Raw genomic sequence first — 24,386 nt, forward strand, 5'->3', positions numbered from 1 at the left:
GTCAAACACAGTATTAGTAGGTGTTTCTAATAATGCTTTAGGTGAGTGTACGTCATGAGTGACGTAACCATCTCTCTTAAAGGGCACACTGCACTATAATGTGATAAACATGAATACACAGTAACAATCGTTACAAGCTTAACAGAATATTTATCCATTTTTACATAAATTGTTGCATTGAAATGAACTAGACAGGTGTAAATAAGAATGGTTTCATGAATGATTTACAAATTTTTTTCTGCTTGTTTCATGCAGTGAAAGCGGATGGTGACTGCGGTTGCATTATGCCTGAGATCTGTTTTGGGCTCCATAGACAGAAAGTCAAACAGGTCTGGAACGTCACAAGGCTGAGGAAATTATTTTAAGTTCACTACTATCTCTTTAATAACATTCCTAACAGTAAATTTTGAACTTTGCAGGGATCTCGGTAAGCTGAAATACAAGTTTGAACAAGAATAAAAATCCTCCTGTAGACCTGAAAATCACTGAAGTGCCGGACCATCCACCAGAAAAGAGGAAAAACAAACGGAAAATGAAGCTGGTGCACCTTTTCACTTTTCTAACTCATTAAGTACCTCACATGTCCCTTGTGAAGATTTTATTATTGGTTGCATTTTATGTTGCAGCGAGTAAAGGTGCGTCACATTTGTGCATTTCATGATGAAAGGTCAGCAGTGTAGCGATGTAATGTATGAAGCTCACACAGGAGTCACTTTCACACAGCTTTCTGTTGGTCAAATCCAGAGAATTCCAGTGTCCAACTTGGTCCCAAAGTGACATTTTTGACCACACAGGAAATTGCAGATCGTGTGGATTCTTATTGAAATGACTGGAATTCACCAGTGAACATTCACAGAAGAACAGATCATTTTACTGCACCTTCACTCTGTTATAATGGAAAACGTTTTCTGCTTGTTGTGACATAATGAATAGTGTTTCCGGGTCGAACCCCCTACTACCTCGATCTTGTTTCTAGTGAGAATATCAAAAACCATTTAATAGCACTGTTGATTCAAGTCACACATTTAAGCTTTTCAAAAGCTGTAGTGTACATTACAGTCTCCAGTCTAACGGTATCCCAGACTTCAACATTGTACGATTCACAATAGCTGAATAACTAACCATCTGAGATTTCGGAATAGAGATAAAGGTTAGGATCATAATTTTCAGGAATATTACAGCACAATGAGTGTATATTAGCACTGTTTGTTGTTTGTTTTTGGCATCTGATAGAGCTTTTGGACTTGGAAACAGTGACGTCAGATTTAACAAGCTTAACAAAACTTAAGTTAAGTGAAGATGCACATTCTTAATTAGGGGAGTCAAAATGTTAATGTTTTTAAATTGATTTATTACATGGAACATATGTGTTTCCATGCATTTTGTTGAGATGTCTTTTCTTCTATAGCCCATTGTATACACATGGTTGGTTATTCATGGTGCTTATGTATTATACATTTTTTTTGCGTATTCTATTCATTGATGTTAATCTATTACTAGCTTTTTTCCCAAGTGAATGGAAGTGTATGTATTAAAATGTATCTAAAATATGTAATAAACAATTCTTATTTTGTATTTGGTTCAGTTTGTTTATTATTATAGAAGTGAATGGTAACCATAGTAACAACATGAAATTAATAAAACATTAAAATAAAACCCCAAACCTGTTCCACACAGTGCCTCATATAAGAGTTCCTCAGGAAACCTGTGTGGTTCCTCAGAGAACCGACCCTTTTTAAAGGGTCCTAGAGGATCTACAGACGGTTCCGCCGGTGTGGCGAAGTGAAGAACTACCTTTGGTAGGGGTTCTACCAAAACAGTGTAGGTGCTTGTAGTTTGTTTGTTAATAGTTTGACGCAATGGGTTTCAGGCCAGGTATATTGTTTGAGGGCACCTTTATGTTATTGGTGGTTGAGCACTTTTTCATTGATAGACCTCACCTCACACTATAATCCACATGGTGCAAGCTTCTGTCTCAATTCTTTTGTAGAGCATGCTGGGTAAAGTTACTGTTGTCCACTGTGTGCACAATATTTTAATTAAGATAAATTAACAATTAACAAATGATAACAAAAGACAGTTTAAATTGAAATGTACAAAGGAAAAGCACAACGAAATTAACGAGTGGAAGTTTGCTGTGCTTTATATAGCCTAGGTCTACACGAAGTGAATGCCTGCAATCATTCACTCATTGATGAATGCACAAAACGTGCAAATTAATAAAAACATTATAAACCCTACGAAACGATACACAATTGTAGTTTAAGTTCGCGCTAAAACTATATTTAACCTTTTTTGAAATAATCCATTAAACCTGCTGAGAAACGAGGAGCGTGAACTAAATGATCAGATCCGCGCGCATGCCCGGGAAACTCATGAATATTCATGCAGGCTCCGCCCTCTGCCTCTACAGATGCACAGCTCACTTTTGCTCCACATTTTACATTGATGAATGGTGCAAAAGGGGGAGCGCACGAAACTTGTCACTTGTAAGCGAAAAACAGTGTTTGAGACTCGTCGCAGCAGATTCAAGCAGTTGTAGTTATGTACTTGTGTTTGTGCTAGAAAAATACATGTACATGGACCAATACATACAAAACGCACAGAAAGAGTCAAGGGTTTATAGTGCTTTAATGACGTATCAGGAAGGGAAACAGGATTTTTAAAATTATTATTAGTTTATTTGCTTCACTCGGTTAACGCTTCACACTCCTGTCCAGTTGGTGGCGGTAAATGTACCTTTCAGCTGTTTTGCCAACCGCCAAAACACCAAAAGAAGAAGAAGATAGGTTTCGTTTCGAGTTAGTAGTGAGAGTGACCACGGGCAGCACATAGATATTTCTGAAGTGAATAGTTGTCGTCTGTGTCGTTATCTGTGCGTGTGTGCGTTCAGAGACATGTGAGTACCCTGGTGTAAATGTTTACATATGTATATTTTGGTGCCTTAGGTTTTTTATGAGTGTTGTCTATTCTGCGATACTCAGTTGTAATGCAGTATGTTAGCATAAAGTTTGCTAGCATTATGCTAATTACTAGTTTTACACTACTATTGTGTTTATGTGTGTACTCACCTGAGATTTATTGTTATTATCGGAGTGTTTACAATGGTTGTGTAATAGAGAACTATGTTTTTGGGTTGCTGAACTGAGACCCAGCAGTAAAAGGCTGTTCTTTAATTTAATAAGGAGCTAATGTGTGTTATCTGGTATATTATTTGGTTATTTGATATACGGTAGCAGACCGGGTTACTTGAAGGGAAAGTTGCACTAATTACCATTTATTAGCTTTACTTATTGCATCATGTCAGCACTGTCGTTTACTTGTATGCTGATATTTTTCTTTGTATTGTTTATTGTAGAACCACACATACTGTACACTCAGGAAGATAATCATCTGCTGGCTGTCAATAAATCCATTGAAGAGCATTAGAGCATTCGATTGCATTCTTACCGATGCACCACAGTGGTCACCAGTTACAGTCCTAGCTATCAAGTCACCATTACAGACATAAGTGGTTGTTTCACCAGTGTTTGATTAAAATTATTTAAAAATCAAAATGTTATTAAGCTGAGATTTTAATAGATATAGAATATTAAACTAATTTTAAATGCATAGCAATGCATTGTATTAAAGGAAAAGATACTGCTAAATGTTTTACATTGAGCCTATAATGAGCCACGTGAGACATTAAATCAATACTAAATATGAATAGTGTATTACTCTGGGAACAGTAGTGCTTTGTGGTGATCTTTATCTGATCATTTTCATAAAATGTTATTATTTTAATGACTACTTTTTAGAAAACCACTTTTATGATCCCAGACTAAGGTTAGCCTACAATTAAAGTTTCTGGATTGTTTTGAAAGAGTAATATAAAGTGATGTTTATTTCAAAGTGAATTTATTTTTTTCAGATTATATGATTTGTCAGTGCAGTTCTTTAAAGTAGGTAATGCAGAATTGATGTTCATATTTTACTCTCTTAGTGTTCATGTTGTAACTCTGTGTCGGTGTTGTGAGAGGCAACACTCTTGAAAGTGTCGAACTAACACTTTGAGGGTTGTTTCCATATTTATACTTTTAAAGTGTTGAAATTAAGTATATTTGTGTTGATTTCTGGATTTCAAATTTACTGTGTAGTAATCAATGTAGTTATTAGAAGATCAAACTATATTTAGATTGATCTGGACATTATGCTGCTGTAATTATTTTTCTGTAGTGGTTGATGAAGATGAGTGTCATTGTTTATTGATGTTTTATCCATGTCATACTGTGAGAAATAACAGTATTGTCTTTCAGTGGAGCAGTTTTACAGGCTTTTATCATGTATCCTGACTCAAACAATGTGTTTCTAACAGCAAACACTCAGAATGGCTTATTGAATGAGTGTTGATAGTCTGAGGCTCATCAATATTAACAGATCTGCTGAAAACACTCTTTATTTCATGACAATAGTTCCTGTTTTCACCTCATTTATTATGCTGATGTCTTCAGATCTCCTGTAAATTGACACTTAACCCTAGCCTGACGTCGTCATACTCAATTCTAGTCAGAATGTGAGTCTGATACTTCTCCATAGAGATTTGATTATGGGGCGTGTTTCAACCGAACCAGGAAAAAAAATTCCTCTGCACTCAATTGGATAGACCTACAACCAATCAGAGCAACGGAGTAAGTGACGTATGTTTTTCATTCATGTTTCCGATCGCGGTTCTCTGTTCCTCTTTTAAAATTAATGCGCTGTCGATATCTTCTATAACAGACGCGATGGCGGAATCTACACATGATGTTTTATAAACAAATTTCAGGAGGAGCACATTCAAATAATCAATCCAATCAACCGTCTATCAGCATGAGAGGAAAGCATATATTTATTCACTCGGTCAACTCACCTAACATGACAGTTTTCAGCATCCCTGCACTCACTCTTGGCTTGTTCTTCCACAGCCAGGAATACGGGGGGAGTACTTTGGGTTCGGGCCGAATACCGAGCCCGAAGCCTCTCCTCAGACAGCACGCCAAATATGCATTTATTCTATCTGACTTATTTGTAAGCGTGAACTCGTGAAATCTCAATTCTTCAGCGGCAGTCATTTGAATTCAACCCAAGCGCTCGTTGATGACGTGGATGATGACGTTACCGTTGCTTATCTGTCCATCATCGTATAAAGCCCGCCCTGACAATTTGATTGGTCCGAACAATTTTTGTTCGGGCATAATAGCTCCTCAACGGAGCGAGTCCAGACCGAACTTCCCGACCAAAAAATATTGTGGGCGGGGTTCGGGCAGGCACCCAGGCTAACTTAACCCTTAAAGACCTAGAACATTTTTGGGGTGCCTGACTCACCTGTACTTTTCTTTGTTTTTCTAACCCATTCTAGCAGCAAGCATCAAGTGCCATATATCATTTTAAACAGGAGAACCTAAAGTTTCCAGCTAGCTCATTTAAAGTCCCAGTTTTACATTTCTTTTGTCAGAGAATTTATTAAATTAACAGGATTTTAAGAAAAACGGCAGCAAAAAATGTGGTGTTTTCAGTGTGAACTCAAACAGAACTTCCTGAAGTTTTGTTTTTTTCTTTTAGAAAGTTAGACTTGGTTGTTTTAGACTTCCAGATGAAAATTTGTCTACATGTAACAATCCCTCAGCAAGTTATAGCCATTTATTATAATATTATTCTAGGCGTTTTTGAGTAAAAACAGGTGTATTACATTTACTGACAATGTAGATGTGTCCAAATAAGTTCAGGAGGTAAAGTAAATAGAAAAGTTGTTATATTACAACAGAACACTGAAGCAAACATTTTTCTTCAGAAAATTATATTATAATTTGAACATGAACAACAAATGCAAACAATATAACAAGTAGTGACAACTGTGCAATATAAATACTAACAATACAATATACAGAGTGTAAATGAACAAATGGTTCAAATAATCTTCACAAACTAAATACAAAAAGAAATAAACTGTGCAAATGGAGAAATTGTTCATTGAGGGTAATATACTGAGTGCTAATGAACAAATAGTGCAAATAATCTTCACAAACTAAATACAAATAGATAAATAAACAGTGCAAATGATTCAAACAATCTTCTGAATCGGAAGGTTCCACAAGGTCTAATGACTCGTTTAAAAAAATCAATTCTAACACATCCTCCGATTTGTACTGCTGTTTTTTTTTTTACATACTCATGCTCTTTCGTGTTTTATGCTCTTTCATGTTTTGCGCTCTTTCGTGGTTTGCGCTATGGTCAAAAACTTTGCATCCGTTAGTTTTCATGCGTAGTTTTCAATGCATTGCGTTTGTTTAAAATGTATAAAGAAACGTGATTGGTTGTTAAAATCACCAATCACTATGTTTGTTGGTTGAGTTGATGACCGTTTGGACGAATCTGGGCATGGGGGTGGGACTAAGCATCAACAATCGTTCCTGTTTGGCTCAGAGAAAGAAACCATATGTGTTTCCTTGACGAATCACTGCTGCAGATTTTGATGACGCAATCACCGGCACTACGCAGCCTATGAATGACCAATAGAGACAACCGTGATAACACGGGAAAGCTGTGAATCTCATCTTTACGGTGCATTTTAAAGCATACAGATTGGATTAGCGACTCAAAAGTTATTAAACTTTTTAGAACGATAGTTATTTTATGCCGCGGGCGGCCGTATCGGTCTTTAAGGGTTAAAGCTCATTTCATTGGTTTCAGCAGACTGAGGGGATTTGTTGGCTACTATCCATCCATCTTCTACGTCTTATCCAGGGCCAGCAGTCTAAGCAGAGATGCCCAGACCTCCCTCTCCCTCGACACTTCCTCTAGCTCTTCCGGGGGGACACCGAGGCGTTCCTAGGCCAGCCGGGAGACATAGTCCTTCCAGCGTGTCCTAGGTCTTCCCCGGGGTCTCCTCCCAGTGGGACGTGCCCGGAACACCTCCCCGGGAAGGCGTCCAGGAGGCATCCGGAACAGATGCCCGAGCCACCTCAGCTTCCCGCTCGCGCGCTGTTCTGTAGTTTACTAAAAGTTTATTCATTCTGAATGTGTTGCGTCTCGCGTGTCCATCTATATTGCACCAACAATGCAAACGGACATACAGTAGGAACGTAGAGAGTAGGAACGTAGATTGACCGGTAAATCGAGACCGCTCTTTCACTCTTTCTTCACCACGACAGACCGGTACATCGACCGCATTACTGCAGAAGCTGCACCGATCCGTCTGTCAATCTCCCGTTCCATCCTTCCCTCACTCGTGAACAAAACCCCAAGATACTTAAACTCCTCCACTTGAGGCAGGAACTCTCCACCAACCTGAAGTGAGCAAGCCACCCTTTTCCGACTGAGGACCATGGCCTCAGACATGGAGGTGCTGATTCTCATCCCAGCCGCTTCACAATCGGCTGCAAACCGTCCCAGTGCATGCTGAAGGTCCTGGTCTGATGGGGCCAACACGACAACATCATCCGCAAAGAGCAGAGACGAAATCGTGTTGTCCCCAAACCTGGCAAACTCCCATGAACCCTCCAGCACCCTGTAGAGCAGGGGTGCCCAATCCTGCTCCTGGCGATCGACTGTCCTGCACAGTTCATCTCCAACCCTAATCAAACACACATGCCTTCAATTTTCAAGTGATCCTGACGTGCTCTGAAGACCTTAATTGGTTGCTTCAGGTGTGTTTGATTAGGGTTGGAGATGAACTGTGCAGGACAGTCGATCGCCAGGAGCAGGATTGGGCACCCCTGCTGTAGAGGGTATAGAGCTGGCCCAGTGTTCCACGGCCTGGACGAAAACCGCACTGTTCCTCCTGAATCCGAGGTTCTACTATCGGCTGTATTCTCCTCTCCAATACCCTGGCATAGACTTTCCCAGGGAGGCTGAGAAGTGTGATCCCCCTGTAGTTGGAACACACCCTCCGGTCCCCCTTCTTAAAAAGAGGGACAACCACCCCAGTCTGCCAGTCCAAAGGCACTTTGTCCCTGACTGCCACGCGATGTTGCAGAGGCGTGTCAGCCAAGACAGCCCCACAACATCCAGAGACTTGAGGTACTCAGGGCGGATCTCATCCACCCCCGGTGCCTTGCCAACGAGGAGTTTCTTGACTACCTTCGGTGACTTCAGCCCAGGTGATGGACGAGTCCACCTCTGAGCCCTCAGCTTCTGCTTCCTCAATGGAAGACGTGTAGGTGGGATTGAGGAGATCCTCGAAATATTCCGTCCACCGTCCAACGACATCCCCAGTCGAGGTCAACAGCTGCCCATCTCCACTGTAAACAGTGTTGGTAGGGCACTGCTTCTCCCTCCTGAGGCACCGGACGGTTTGCCAGAATTCCTCCGAGGCCAGCCGATAGTCCATCTCCATGGCCTCACCGAACTCCTCCCAGGCGCCGAGTTTTTGCCTCCACAACCACCCGGGCTGCAGTCCGCTTGGCCTGTCGGTACCCGTCAGCTGCCTCAGGAGTCCCACAAGCCAACCAGCGACCCTCTCGTTCACCGGGGTGAACTGCAACACGTGGTGGCTGAGCTGGGGGGCTATAAGCAAACCCACACCAGCCTGCCGCCTCTCACCATGGGCAACTCCAGAGTGGTGAAGAGTCCATCCTCTCTCGAGGAGTGTGGTTCCAGAGCCCAAGCCGTGCGTAGAGATGATCCCACTTTCACATGCGTATGAATGGAAGTCCGTGCAAGGAAAAGTATTAATAATAATTAATAATTCAAAACGTTTTTAGTAAAATAAATATCAATATCAAGGTTGGTGTCAAAATATGGCAGTATTGTAACAATGGGATTCGTGCCTGGATTCAGATTCGATAATGTTTTAGAAAATAATAATTGTAAGATAAATTTACCTCATTCATGGAAAGTTTCAAGGGCATATAAGCAATTTATAAAAATTCATTCTGCAAATGATCATAATATTTTAGAAGTGCCATTTATTTGTTGCATTGAAGTGTCATTAAGTATATAAAACTCAGTGACTGATATATTTTAGATTTTGGGCAGATCAGCTCCTCCCACACCAATTGCATAATCAATGACACTCCTCCCACATCGGCACATCATCGGTGAAGCTGAAGAACAAAGAGGTTGTTGTTTATTCTTCATTCATTCATGATGCTGAAGAACATTCATCTTAGAAACATTCAAGCACTTCATCACTTTTAGATTAACAGTTAAAATGAAATGGTACAGAATGTTCTGGGGTTTTTCTTCAACAAATGGTCAGTAAATGGAGGTTTGAGAAATTGTATATTGATTGTCAACATCAGATCAAGTTAAAACTAATTTAACTGTTTTATTTTACATACGTTCCCAATTTACAACAACGTTACCAGAATTTGATGGTTGATAACAGCGTTGATGAATCAGCACTGAGTGTGTCAGACAAATTTATCTCATTCATGAAAAGTTTCAAGGACAAATAATCAATTTATAAAAAGGCATCAAATTATCATAATATTTTAAAACAGTTGTCTACTTTCTACGATTACATCAGGGCTCACTTTCATGTCCTTTCACTTTATATTTCTCTCTTTGAATTATTTTGATGTACTGAAAATTTTATTTAATACATTTTTCTTTCATGTCAGACCTGATGGAAGTGAAGGAGGAGAGTGAAGAACTGAGTGAAGTGGAGGAGGAGAGTGAAGAACTGAGAGAAGTGGAGGAGGAACATCATGTCAAACCTGGAGAAAAACCTTTGAGTCGCTCAAAGACTAAAAAGACATTTTTAAAGAAAAGAAGAGCCAAGAAATTCTGCACTCAGTGTGGAAATAGTTTCACATCCAAAGATGGTCTTGAGCGTCACATGAGTGTTCATACAGGAGAGAAGCCATTCTCATGTGATCAGTGTGAAAAGAGATTCTCATGTAAACAAAATCTTGCGCATCACATGAGGATCCACACCGGAGAGAAACCATTCACATGTGAGCAATGCGGCAAAACATTTATCTGGGCATCAAACCTGAGGGAACACCTGAGAGTTCATACAAAGGAGAAGCCGCATTCTTGTTCTGTGTGTGGAAAGAGTTTTTCACTGCTGCAAACTTTACATAAACATGAGAAAATTCACACTGGTGTGAGAGAGTACTTGTGCTTTGAGTGTGAGAAGACTTTTATTACAGCAGACAAGTTAAAACGGCACGAGATTATTCACACTGGAGAAAAACCTTACAAGTGTTCACAATGTGACAAGAGATTCACTCGATCAGAAAATCTGAAAAAACACGAGATGATCCACACTGGAGAGAAGCCGCACACGTGTGATCAGTGTGGACAGAGTTTTGCTTTTGAAAGTGACCTGAAGCTACACATGAAGATCCACACTGGAGAGAAGCCGTTAAAGTGTGATAAATGTGGGAAAGATTTCAGTCGATTTTCATACCTTAAAAAACACATGATGATCCACACCGGAGAGAAGCCGTTCTCATGTGATCAGTGTGAAAAGAGATTCTCATGTAAACTAAATCTTGCGCATCACATGAGGATCCACACTGGAGAGAAGCCGTTCACATGTGATCAATGCGGCAAAACATTTACCTGGGCATCAAACCTGAAGACACACCTGGTAGTTCATACGAAGGAGAAGCCACATTCATGTTCTATGTGTGGAAAGAGTTTTTCACTGCGGCAAACTTTACATGCACATGAGAAAGTTCACACTGGTGTGAGAGAGTACATGTGCTTTGAGTGTGAGAAGACTTTTACAACAGCTGGACATTTAAAACAGCACCAGAGAATTCACACTGGAGAAAAACCTTACAAGTGTTCACACTGTGACAAGAGATTCAGTCTGTCTGCAAATCTGAAAAAACATGAGAGGATCCACAGCGGAGAGAAGCCGCACACGTGTGATCAGTGTGGAAAGAGTTTCTCTATTAAAACTCACCTGAAGCGACACATGAAGATCCATACAGTGGAGAAACCGGATCAACACAGTCTGAAATCACAGTAAGTAGTTTATGTTCATGTGCTGAGCAACAAAGTCTCTTCTGTGTAAGTTAGCCACACATCACTCTATAGCCAAATCTCTCCTCTCCACATATAGCCGGTGTGTGGTGAGCACAGGACACTTTGTTGATTGATTGATATCTATTTACTCGTGTTCAACAAACAGGAATCTGTAATTTGTCAGTTCAGATCAATGCAAAAAACAAATTCGCTCTGTGACAGTAGGTGGCGCTCATGTAAAGCAGAAATAAAGCACTATACGGGCAGGCCCGGATTAAGAGGACTTTGGGCCCTGGGGCTATAGCAACACCAAGGGCCCCCTTTCATCTGATTGCCACGCCAGTCTTCTACCGCAATAAAAATCTAAATAAATTGTTATTAATCATTGTATTTAATTAATGTTTTTCTTTATCATTATTTATTATTATTATTGCACACTAAATAGTCCAGGCTATTTAACACATTAACCTTCTACTGCACAGATTTTGATGGAACATCGTGATAAAAATTACTCCACATAATTTCTTGGTTCATTTTAGGAACATTTTATTGGTAAAACAGTGCATTTACTCCAGATATGAACTCAAAAACATAAAGGTTTCCAAAATCAGCAAAAACATTACTCATACGTCAGTCATACTTCCTCAATAAGTACTTAGGCTAACCATTAATAATTTAAAGGGATGGTTCAACAACATCTCCCTCATGTTGTTCAAAACCTGTATGAGATCATTAAAATTAGAAATCAGTTCATATTTAACATTCTAATTAAAGGGTAGGCTACTTTAAATGTGAGACTAAAGCCGGCCGCACACCGGACGCACAGCTCAGCGCCGCGCCGCGCCACGTAGGACAACTGCCACCTGAAAATCCGTTAGCATCAGCAATTTTCTGATTTCTGTAAATAAATATAAAACTAAATGTATATTGCAGCACGGGGTTAAGTCCGTATATACATTAACTACGATTTGAGACACATAAATATAAATTTAATATAAAACTATGTAAATGGCGCTGTGTGGCGCGGCAGGGTTTTGAACACGGTCCTGAGCCATTGCTGGGCGCCGCGGACAGACGCCGCCGGTGTGTGTACTCTCATAGAGAATAATGTGTTCGAATTTAAAAGACGTGGCGCTGCGCTGAGCTGCGCGTCCGGTGTGCGACCGGCTTAAAACTGCCAGTAGGTGGCGGCAAGTCACTGTCTTAATAAGTGAGTTGAGGGAGTCATTCATTCAACCGATTTGTTCAAATGGTTGATTCATTCGGGAAAGCAGCAAGTTGTGTTGTTCATTGAATCATTAAATTGATTCGTTCAAAACGCGGATTCTGTTCAAAAATGCATCGCGTCTGTTGCATTGAGACTCTGCTATGGCTTAATTTTGAAAACAAACAATATTGATTTAAATATGAGACAAAAACTCATTTGGGAACATAGGCCTACCTATAACCGTACACATCACGCAGTGAAAGCACGAGAGACAAAAGCGATGTCAGCTCACCATGCCTCGTACATCGTTAAACAATGATTACAAAATCATAATAGACAATACACATCGCACACCCCTACGCATATAAAGAATGAACTTAGATATGAACTGACATTTACCAACTTGCTTCTTCTCTCCTCCTGTTTCGCGTGCAGGAGACAGACGTAATGCTGCCACGAATGTGACGCGCAATGTCACATAAACAAGCAAATAAAAAGTACGCTAATTAGATTGTTCTAATTTTGGAAAACATTTAGATATGTCTAAGTCAAATTGCCATCGAAAATGTAAGACTTTTCATAAGTAAAAAAAGACTTTTTAAGGATCCGCGGACACCCTGAATAAGACAAAAACTCATCGGGGCAAAAATGTCCATGTACCTTGGATATTGGACCTTTATGTTCGTCAAAAAAACAGTAATTCAGCCGGGTGGGTGGTGGGAGAAAAAACACTGACATTCTGGATTCAGACTGCAATAAAATAACCGACTATTAGCCCCTATAAATTTTGAAAATACCTTACGACTGCACGAGAAACAATTACCATCCAAATAGTGCTTAACTCATTACAGCTGCTTGCTTACCTTCTTCGACGGATAAAACAAGCGGATCGGTGACGGGAGGGTGAAGCTAAATGTGGGCTGCTGCCGCTGCACTCAGGGTCTTCCACGGGCACAGATGAAAATGATCCAAAGAAGTTAGTTAGTTTAGGAATTTTTGCATCCCTTTTCTGCCTTTCGAGTTTGTTTTTCCTTTTTTGTGCACCACTATCACTTTTTTTTAATTTATTTTTTTATCATTTTTGAACTCCAGCATCAGCGAGTTTTTCATGGCGCAAATTGTAGAGTTAATTTTATTGGGTGGTGAATTTTATAATTCAGGCACATTTTCCAATAACTTCTTGTTATTTTATTATACACAAATCAACCACATATGATTTGACAATCTCATTTCCTCCAGCCAATCACGGGCCCCCTAATCCCGCGGGCCCTGGGGCTTCAGCCCCACCTAGCCCTTATAAAATAAATTCATTTATGTGCACATTTAGTGACTGTACACTCATCGGCCTGTAGATGGAGCTGTTGAGCGAAGGGTTGCTGGTTTAGGATGATACTGTCACACACACACATGCAGGAATACAAACAAACGCAAGCATGCACACACACTGACATCCACACGCACAGACACACACCCATACACACACATACAAATCCACATGCACAGACACACACACACACACACACACACGTACGCACGCATACATACACGCACAGACACACACACACACACACAGACACAGACATACACAAACACACACACATACACACACACACACACACAGACAGACATGCACATACTACTACTTTTTTTAGGTATCAGCCAGGGTGGGAATTATGTAATTTTAGGGGCAAGGCCATTTGGCCTCCACCTTTTTTTTTTTTTTAGGGGCACCAAGGCCATATGACAGGGCACAAAGGCCATCGTACAATTCGATGGTTTTCCCATTCAGATTGCTACCATAACATCCTAATTTGGAATAAGACATGGATTATGACTTTTTTAATTAAAAAAAACCCTTTTTTAATGAGAGAGAGAGCGCCATTACATCCAGAAGGTATACACCGTCACACAACAATAGAAACAACATAAATGCCAATAAAAGCATTCAGAAACACCACAAATGCCAATAAAAGCATTCAGAAACAACACAAATGCCAATAAAAGCATTCAGAAACAACACAAATGCCAATAAATTAATAATTTCCTGCATTGTCGAACGCTCTTCTTCATGTGTTTCAAATACCCTCAGGCTGCTGGTATGAATTGAAAACACAGCACATCAGTATACAGCACTTATAATGATTACATCGACGCATTTGGCTATAAATTCAATAAAATATTATTCCTGTCAATAGAAATCTGATGTAAACAGAATAAATATTTCTCCAAATCTGCACACTTTTGAGCTAAAAGCCGTGAGGGACGTTGTTTTGTGAATCGCTTTCATGACGACAGCACAGGAGTTTTTTATGAATGGGAGCGTCTGACGCTCATAATTCATATTAAAGGTATCGACTCATTTTTGCATTTCATAGTCACGGTCTCAAAGAGCATCCACAGAGTCCAAATTAAAACAATTCCCCATCGTCCAAATTAAACAATTCCCCATCGTAAGTACACATTGATGGCCTAAGACACGAAACGAGCGGTTTGTGTGAGAAAACGAACAGTATTTATATCGTTTTTACCTCTTGTAACACAGCGAAGTCCAAGTGATCTGAGGGCGCCCGCGCTTCCTGCTGTGTGACGTGTGCGCAGACTGGTGCATAGATAGACATATAGATTTCGCCTTGGCTACGGCAGTTCATGAACGAATGCCGTAGCCAAGGCGAAATCTAGTGTATATATCTATGCACCATAGTGTCGTTCTTCTGTTTGTACTGACGTTACATGCTTCTTGCACTGCTGTTTTGATGCGTGAGATCGTCGATGTGATTATGACACTGCACCTCCGCGAATCCACAAACTAATTGAAGGTCAGAGACTACTTGGGTGGAACTTGGACAGGGCCAGGGCACACAGGCCACTGTGGCCGTACGATGATTTTTTTTTTCACGGGGCATGAAGGCCAAAGTGTAGGGCAACGGCGGCCATGGCCGCGTGGCCGCGGTATAATTCCCACCCTGGTATCAGCCATATACCCGATTTACCAATACCCAATGTGTTTTGCTTGGGCAGTATACTAATGAGGTGGGTGGGACATGTTTCATGCCATGTTAGATCACATCCTGAGAGTCTACGCTTTCAGAAAATATATTTCATGGTACAGACCAAAATGTATTATGTGTACACTTTCTTCACCTAAATCCATAAAATCCCATTAATTTCAATGGGACATTTACTTAAGTACAGTGGGAATGAGTTTAATTATACAACAGTTTCAGCATTTGGGACGTGACAGTTGGACTTATATTGGTAGATACAATGCCTTAAACATAGATAAAATTAGTATCAGTGAATTAAATTACATAACTTTTAATGTAACCTCTGTCCTCTGATTCTTGAAAAATCCTCACATTTCATATAATATTTTACATCCTATGAATACATTTTATCAGCGTTATGGACATAACATGAAATACACACACTTTACAAGTGTCCTACAAACTCTGTGAATTATTAAACAACCTGCCGATATACATGAAAAAGACTTGCTTGAACACAATAAGTGTGTTTTTGAAACTCATTTTTGTAATACATTATGTAGGGAAAACGTACTCGGTTACTAACGTAACCTCGGTTCTCTCTAGAAGAGGGAACGAGTACTGCGTTGAAAACGCTACGGGAAAAGTCTCTTTTCACGAAACACTGAAGCAAAAATTATCCTTTAATTTTTCATATATGTAAAACGCGTTGCGGCAGCAGCAGACAGCTGAAGCAAGACGGCTTGTCTGCTCATTGGCTGCTCTGCGGCAACTGCATAAGAATGCGGGGCAGTGAGCGTTTTCGCGGGACGCGAATAGGTCCACCTCCGCTATGCCGAATCTCTCCCACAACAGCCAGACTGTTTGTGGGTGTAGAGACCATTCGCCCGTAGGAACGTTGTTCCTGGACAGTCTGTCCGGGCCCACATTCAGCAGCCCGGGCACATGTACTGCTCTCAGCGAGCGCAGGTTGTGCTGAGCCCATAGCAGGAGGCGTTTCGCCAGCCTGTACAGGGGTATGGAATTCAGACCGCCCTGGCGATTTATGTAGGACACCACTGCCATGTTGTCCGAACGGACTATGACGTGTTGGTCCTTGATGTGGGGACAAAAACGCGTCAGCGCGTTGTGCACTGCCAGCATTTCTAGGCAGTTTATGTGTTGGAGCTTTTCCCGTTCCGACCATAGGCCGAAGGTCGGTCTGCCCTCGAGCAGCGCTCCCCATCCCGAGGTGGATGCGTCCGTAGACACCATCCTCACCCTCGAGGAAGTCCCCAGGCTTACACCTGATTGGTACCAGTCGTTCGCCATCCAAGGCACCAGGGCTGTGACACAGTCCTGATCGACCTTGAGGCGTAATGACCGGACACCCACGCTCTGCGCGGAACCCGCGCTTTCAACCAGAACTGCAGCGGGCGCATGCGGAGCAAGCCCAGCCGGAGAACTGACGATGCTGAGGCCATGAGACCCAGCATCCTTTGAAATTTTCTGAGCGGGGTGAAAGCGCCGCGGCGGAAAGACATCGCCGCGCGCTGAATGTTCAGCACGTGCTGTGGCGACAGCCACGCTGTCATAGACTGTGAGTCCAGAACTATACCCAGAAACGGAATCGTTTGGCTGGGGTTCAGTGAACTCTTCGCCCAATTGACCGTGATACCAAGATTCTCGAGGTGATCGAGTAAAATGGCTCTGTGCTCTATGAGCTGAGATCGTGATTGGGCTAGGATCAACCAGTCGTCCAAATAGTTCAGCACTCGCATGCCTCTGAGTCTGAGAGGAGCGAGCGCTGCGTCCATGCATTTCGTAAACGTACGAGGTGCCAGGGACAAGCCGAAAGGCAGGACTGTATACTGGTATGTCTGACCCTCGAAGGCGAATCTCAAGAATCGCCTGTGATGTGACGCTATCTGTATTTGAAAATACGCGTCCTTCAGATCTATCGACATGAACCAGTCTTCTCGGCGAACATGCGCGAGAATTTTGCTGGTTGTGAGCATTTTGAAACGGCGTTTCACTAATACTCTGTTCAGTCGTCTTAGATCCAGAATGGGTCTGATACCGCCGTCCTTTTTGGGGACTAGAAAGTATCTGCTGTATATCCCCTGTTCGCTTTGAACTCGGGGAACAAGCTCTATCGCCCCTTTGCTTATCAGTTTTGATATTTCGGCGCGAAGTAGGTGTGCTACATTCAGCGGTACCGAAGTTTCGACGCGCGCTGTGAAGCGCGGAGGGCGTCGATAAAACTGTAGCGAGAAGCCTCTCTTTATAATGCCTAAGACCCAGTCCGAAACCCCTGGAAGCGCTGCCCATGCATCTGCATGGTTGGCTAAGGGCCGGATACAGAGCGCGCTCTGTTCGCCGTGCGACAGAGGTGCTACGGGGCTCACAAACATAGGCGTTATGCCTGCGGCATTTGAGGCGGGGGGCACGCTTAATACAGCGGGCGGAGCGCTCGCCCTCGACCTTACAACAGTGTTTGACTGAGTGAGGGAGGGTTGCGCGAGCCCCGTGGGACTCATGTGTGCGAGTAGATGTGGGCTGGGAGCGGGCACATTTACTGCTTGGGGCGCGCTGCTTGTGTAAGCAGCGCGCGCGCTCACAGGTCTCGTTTTTACAGAGAGCCTGTGATCTGATAGACATAGTGTTCGTGGGCACTGAGTAGTGGGCACTTTTACTATGTGGGGGGCGCAATCGACCTGAGTCGATTTTATTTGCGCGAGCCCTGAGTGCAGGGCTGTGCTTATGTGTATGGATGGGCACAGAGGAGTGGGCATCGACACTACATTTATAGCACCATCGGCCGTGGCCGGGACACCAGAAATCACACTCTTTTCGAGACGTATCTGGGTAACCGTAAAAACGGCTTTTGAGTGCAGGCAAGCGGGCACTTGTACAGGCTTGCGCTTTGCAGAGAACGCTGGGACAGCCGCGAAGCTTGGGGCTGAGACAGCGAGGCGCTTGGGTGGGAGGCCGGCCGCAACGGGACTCACACACCTGCGCTTTCCTAGGCGGGCTAGGACTTCTTCGGGGCCTCTGGTTTCACCACAATCCTCGGTCGCGGTGCGCGTGCGGGGCGCCGGGCGCTCGATCGAGAGCGGGGTCTCGAGCTGCGCTGTTGAGGCTGCTGCGAAGAGGCGGCCGAAGGCTGGGGCTGAGGCTGTGAGGTTCGCGGGGTCCGTTTGTCTCGACCCGCCGCGGAACCAGAGCGCTTCGGTAGGAAGTGCTTGAAGGCTTGAGACGCTTTCTGGGCTTCGGTAAATCTCTCCACGAACTCGGAGAGAGAAGAACCAAAGAGGCCAGCGGAAGACAGCGGGGCGTCGAGAAACGCGATGCGCTCGGAATCGGCCATCTCCGTGAGCGTCAGCCATAAGTGCCTCTCAGCGACAGTGGCGGAAGCCATACAGCGTCCCATGGCTTGTGCGGCAGCTTTGGTGGCTCGGAGCGTGAGGTCCGAAGCACTCCTCAAATCCGCAATACAGACAGCATCAGGTCCAACCTCGTCCCATTTACGGAGGAGATCACCCTGGAAAATCTGTAATGTAGCCATGGTGTGTAGCGCTGACGCGGCTTGCCCAGCGGCGGAGAATATTCGCGCGAGCAGCGTCGACGTCATGCGGCAGGCTTTTGAAGGCAACACCGGTTTAGTCCGCCGTCCAGCAGAGGGCGGGCACAGATGGGTCGCTATAGCCTGTTCCACCGGCGGCAGAGAGAGGTAGCCTCGTTCATTCGCCTTGTCCAGTGAGGAGAATGCAGGCGACACAGATGAGTGCGTACGCGCAGAGTAGGGCGCGTTCCAGGCCTTCGCAACTTCTTCATGTAACTCAGGAAGAAAGGAGCGGGCTTAGATTCCGGAGAATTGCGCTCGCCTGGGAGGAAGCTACCATCGAGCCGGGTGCGAGAGGGGGGCTCCGGTGCAGACCACTCGAGGACGAGGCTCGTCGCGGCCAAAGCGAGTACTCGCATGAGCTCCGTCTCAATGTTGGCTCTCACTGAGGGCTTCCGGGCAGGAGGCGCGAGGTCCTCAGAGCTCACCCAATCCTCGCTGCCTGAAGCGAGGAGAGAACAGGAATCCTTTTCCCCCGACGCGGCCTCCGAAACAACTTCCTCTGATGAAGCGGCGGCAGGCTGCGGGCGCTGAGCATCAGGAAGTGATTCGGGGGAGGTCGGTGAAGCTGGCGGGCGAACCGGCGTGCTTGATCTGGGTGGATAGGGTTCCGGGACCCGCTGCGAGCGGCGCTTCTTACGGCGCGGCATCGCGGCGGAGAATGCAGGCTTCGAGAAGGATGCCAGGCGGGTCCTCAGAGCCACCATAGGCAAAAGCTCGCAGTGAGGGCAGCCGCCGTCAGCGAGTGCGAGCGCTGCATGGTCCTCACCGAGGCAGGAAACACAGATGACGTGGTCGTCTCCCCCAGCGAGTGGGGCTCTGCACGAGCCGCAGGATTTAGGCATCTTTAGAAAGACGCCGCTCTTTTAGGGGGTGAGTGCTACGAGAACACTCACACACACACACAAAACAGAGCACAATAAAGGATATGGGCGTCGGAAAGCGCAGCAGGTACGGCTGTAGAAGGCGGCGTAGGCCAGCGGCTTCGAGGGCTCGTCCCGCTGAAGTGCTTGCTTCGAACGACGCTGCTTCCGTGATCCAGCGATGCGTGCACTTCGCTGAAGAGATTAAGATCAAGTGAGTCAGCCTTCTCGAGCTCATTTTATAGAGGTAAGCCACGCCCGTCTCGGCGGGAAGTGGCGAGGAGGGCGCGAAGCGCCCTCATTGGTCTGATGTTGCATCAGCCTGCGCTCGATAGGCTTATGCAGTTGCCGCAGAGCAGCCAATGAGCAGACAAGCCGTCTTGCTTCAGCTGTCTGCTGCTGCCGCAACGCGTTTTACATATATGAAAAATTAAAGGATAATTTTTGCTTCAGTGTTTCGTGAAAAGAGACTTTTCCCGTAGCGTTTTGATAAAACGCAGTACGAGAGAACTCTCGTAAGAGAACCACTGTACACACCCAAATCAAGACTACATAAATATATAACAATACAGGTCATTATTATTAGCTCTGATAAGGTTGTGTGTAAAGCTCCTTTTTTAAAATAAAACCATGTATTATGTATTATATGTCACCACATAGCTCCCATAGCCGCAAGCGCAAGGCAACACTGTGTGCATGTAATACTCATTAGGGCTGTCAAAATTGCTCAAAAATGACGTTCGAATATTCCCTCTAAAAAAAAACCACAGCCTATATTCGAACTATTCGAACATCTGGTTTGCGTATTTTGTCAATGTTGCATTATGTAACAAATGTTGCATTAAATCAGTAACAGGACAAATTAATACAAATAATAAATTAATACATAATTAATACATAACTACTTGTATAGGTAGTTTATTTAAGTTTAAACATATTTGACTACGTATTACCTACTACACAAAGCACAAAAACAAGTAAATCAACTAATGGCCAAGACCAGACCTCACTCGCTCGCTCGCTTGCTCACTCGCAGGCACTCTTTCTCTCTCTCTCGCCCTCACCCTCATACTGCGTTTACACCAAAGGCGAATACAGCGTCTGGCGCGAGTGATTTCAATGTTAAGTCAATGTAAAGACGCGTTTACGCGCGTCTGGAGGTCTTGCGGCGCTTTCTGCGCATAATAACGGTTTAAATGAACAACAACAAATAGCAAATGTTGAGTGCTGATCAAGAGTTTTGTGCAAGCAATTTAAGGTTGTGACTCTTATATAGCAGGCTTCATTCAGTGATTGAAACAAATATTATTAACATTAATTGAAGTTTTACAGTATATAGAACCGACATTGAATGCTCCGAGCGAGCTGTGCTGTGGTAAACGGAATTTTCCTTGCCATGAAACGGTAAATAATCAAACCAGTGGAAGCCTTCAGTGCATGAAACTGCTGTATCTAAGCTACCTTATTTCTGTTTAACGTTAAGCTTCTTCCTGTTAGCTGTCCCTGACCCCTCAGGCAGCGCGCCCACTCGCAAAGCAGACAGCCGCGCCTCTGCTACCGCGGGCGTTTTTCCACATTCGAATATTAATTTTCACCTTCGAAATTCTGTTTTTTAAAACTAGAATATTCGTTGACAGCCCTAATACTCATGGGAGTTGTAGTGTTGTAGTGTCACACTTATTTCAGATGCCTTTTGAAAAGACTACAATTATTCAACCCGCAAAATTGGCTAGTTGTAGCGACTATGTTACCTGCCACGAGCAAAATCCACCCGCATTTGGCGGGTTGGCGGGTGTTAATGTCAAGCCCTGATGGTAACCCCTCCTACTCAGCTTTCTTCATCCATGTTTTCGGCAGGTTTCTGCTGGTGAAATCAAACGTACTCGCACTGATCTGTGATAGGTCTGTTAGCGCATTAGCTCCAACCCCCTATGGGTTGCGTCCAACCCACACAATTCTGACTCTATATCTCGCTATTCTGACTTTATAACACGCAATTGCGACTTTATTTCATGCAATTCTGACTTTATATCTCGCTATTCTGACTTTATAACACGCAATTGCGACTTTATTTCATGTAATTCTGACTTTATATCTTGCAATTCTGAGAAATAAAGTCAGAATTGCGAGATGTAAACTCGCAATTGTGAGATGAAAAGTAGCAGTTATCTTTTAAAATGTTTTATTCTGTGGCGCTTCCATATGACAACATTAAAACATGGATGTAAATGATTTCGTGCAAATTCTATAGCATTCTGACCACTGTAATATTACTTCAGAAAGCTGTTCATTAACAATAACGGAAAACATACCCGTGATGTCCGTTAGCAAATAATGCAGTTATAATCCAAGTGTTAATATCCTGCATTTTACAGTAATATTACCTGAAAACATCAATCCAGAGTGTAAGTCGTTTTTCGGCGTGCTCCTGAAGACCGCTGGGTTTCAAAATGCACATCAGGATTGGTTAGAAAAGAAAAGGCAATGCTTAGCAGCGGGGTGATTTGAATACACAATTTAGATATCTTTAGAGTAATTTTGACAAGCCAGAATGTTATTTCCAGATATCTACATTGAAATCCTTCCTAGTTACAAAGCTAAATGCAGATATCTCCAAAGAAAGGACTTCCTAGTCAAAAATAAGTTAGAGAAATACATAACAGAATTGCAGATATCTTTAAATGAGATTTGACTAGGAATAATTCCAATTCAAGATATCTCTTATTAAGTTCTGCCTATAGTCAAAAATCCAATTCAAGGTATCTACAATTGTAATTTGACTAGTAAACAATTACTTTCAGATATCTACAAATGTATTTTGGATATATTTAAAAAATATGAACTATAGATATATTCAATTTGATTTTCACTAGTAAAAAAACAGTTAGAGATATCTTGAGTTAGAATTTTTACTAGTAATAATTCAGTTAGAGATATCTCTAATTGAATGATCACTATTGTAATTTGAGATATCTCTAGTTAGGAATATGCCTAGTACAAAATCAATTTTAGATATCTTTAAAAACTCAAAACTCATTTGAAGATATCAGGAAATATTTTACAATGGAAGAATATGACTAGTCAAAATAGTATTGTAGATATCTTGAATGTATTTTATGACAAGTCAAAATTGGAATTAAGATATCTGGAATTTGAATTTTGACTAGTCATAAAATACATTTAAGATATCTAAAATACTGTTTGTAGATCACTTAAGATATCTGTAATTTTAATTTTGACAAGTTAAAACTAAATTACAACTAGTCGTGCCAGGGGTATTTAATGCTAAAACGGCTTGCCATACTAGCGAGGACAGTCTCGAAGAAATAAGAATGGAGCCGCCGCATGTCCTTGTTTTATGCCCCGGGTATTTGCCGCATTTTTTTTATTTTTTTTATTATTTACTTTATTTTATTATGCTTGCAAACAGTACAGAGATGACAATCATGGTATAGGCCTACAATACAATTTTGTAACAAATTTATAAAAAAGATGTACAAAATGTAACAACAATATCTACAATGTTATCTGAACATACAGAATAAAGGAAGAAGTTAGCAATGCGTAACTAACTAAAACAAAGATAAAAATAAAATAAAGGAGAAATAGTTGATAGAAAAAACATTAAAAAGTGTAAGATTTAATTTTATACATTTTATACATCATTTAGTGTAAACCAATTAAAGTAATTACAATTTGAAATAGTTTTAATTGCTTACTTATTTACTGAGGATTAAATATTTGGCGCGTCTTTGATCATCCACCATTGGCGGCCGATGACGTCACAGCGCGCGCCGTCTCTTCCGTCATTGAGTTTCAGCGTCGAGTCTTCTGAGGTGAGGAGAGAGCAAGGGTGCAGGGATTTGTATTATTTTGAAGGTACCCCCGGACACCGCCATTGGCTAACGTAACCCCACCTGCAGTTAGCATCCCATTGACTCCCATTCATTTTGGCGTCACTTTGACAGCGAATAACTTCACATCTGAGGCGTTTAAAGACTCCATTTGTCCATTATTTATTTCTAAAGAAACACGACAATGTATAAAATGCTCCATTACCTTGTAGCTTATGTTATGGCCCTGTAGAAGCAGTTTTTGTAAAAGTAGGCTAATGATTGCGTCATAGCCACGCGACTCTCTGTCGCACAGTAAAAAATTACCGTATGGACAGGAGGAGAAGCTCGCAGGCAATATTTTATGAGCATAGACGTCTATGAGGCAATCGGGGGGACGTAGAGTCAAGGGAGAAGCCCATATAGAGTCCATAAAAGCAACGGGGAAAAATTGTGCAACAACGTTTTGAGGAATTGGAAATAATTCGGTAGGCTATGTGGCAAGTATACATGAAGTAGCCTAACATTTATCCACAATCTTTAAATAATGTATCTACTTAATTAAATAATGAAGTATGGGTAACGGGGTATTAACGGGGGATGGAGAAATTATCATGAAATTATGCAATGGAAAAAAAAAACATCTCAATGTCAATCGCGGTTAACTTTATTCCTTTATTTATTTACAGATACGCTTGAAGATGAATGTGATCCCTTTCATCCTGGTCGGAAGCCATATACAACATGTCCTATCCTACATAACCTAATGTAAAAAATAAAGAAAACCGTTTCTGTTCAAGTGTGTTTGTCCATGATTTATTAGCCAAAACTGCATGATTTAACAGCTCATCATTTTTTATAAATTGGAATATTATATGGTCAATGTATTACGTGAAGAGATGAACTGTACAATGAGTCATTTTAAGAGACTATTTAAAATTAATATTGAAT

At 42.4% G+C, this 24,386-nt stretch overlaps 3 protein-coding genes across 7 annotated transcripts in view; 2 read left to right on the top strand and 1 right to left on the bottom strand.

The window, feature by feature from the left end:
- Window positions 1–24,386, top strand: part of LOC309509052 (uncharacterized protein) — a gene marked incomplete at its 3' end in the record, with an annotated part of 274,663 nt that overhangs the window by 198,237 nt on the left and 52,040 nt on the right. The gene's annotated exons all lie outside the window — the stretch shown is intronic.
- Window positions 1–24,386, bottom strand: part of LOC309500942 (uncharacterized protein) — a 240,287-nt gene that overhangs the window by 101,408 nt on the left and 114,493 nt on the right. The gene's annotated exons all lie outside the window — the stretch shown is intronic.
- LOC309500632 (uncharacterized protein) lies at window positions 2,785–24,234 on the top strand. Of its 5 annotated transcripts, none has more exons than XM_082172289.1 (5): window positions 2,792–2,899; window positions 3,359–4,670; window positions 8,987–9,080; window positions 9,585–10,944; window positions 24,125–24,234. In XM_082172289.1, exons 3-5 carry the CDS (start codon window positions 9,029–9,031, stop codon window positions 24,132–24,134), a joined length of 1,422 nt encoding a protein of 473 aa, XP_082028415.1. In that variant the 5' UTR covers window positions 2,792–2,899; window positions 3,359–4,670; window positions 8,987–9,028; the 3' UTR covers window positions 24,135–24,234. The 5 variants fall into 5 exon arrangements, with proteins under 5 accessions (XP_082028418.1, XP_082028415.1, XP_082028416.1 ...); XM_082172290.1 differs by having other exon boundaries at window positions 3,359–3,514; window positions 4,494–9,080; XM_082172288.1 differs by having other exon boundaries at window positions 3,359–9,080.

Source organism: Leuciscus leuciscus, assembly GCF_965113295.1.
Source record: "Leuciscus leuciscus genome assembly, chromosome: 1".
Taxonomy (NCBI): domain Eukaryota; kingdom Metazoa; phylum Chordata; class Actinopteri; order Cypriniformes; family Leuciscidae; genus Leuciscus; species Leuciscus leuciscus.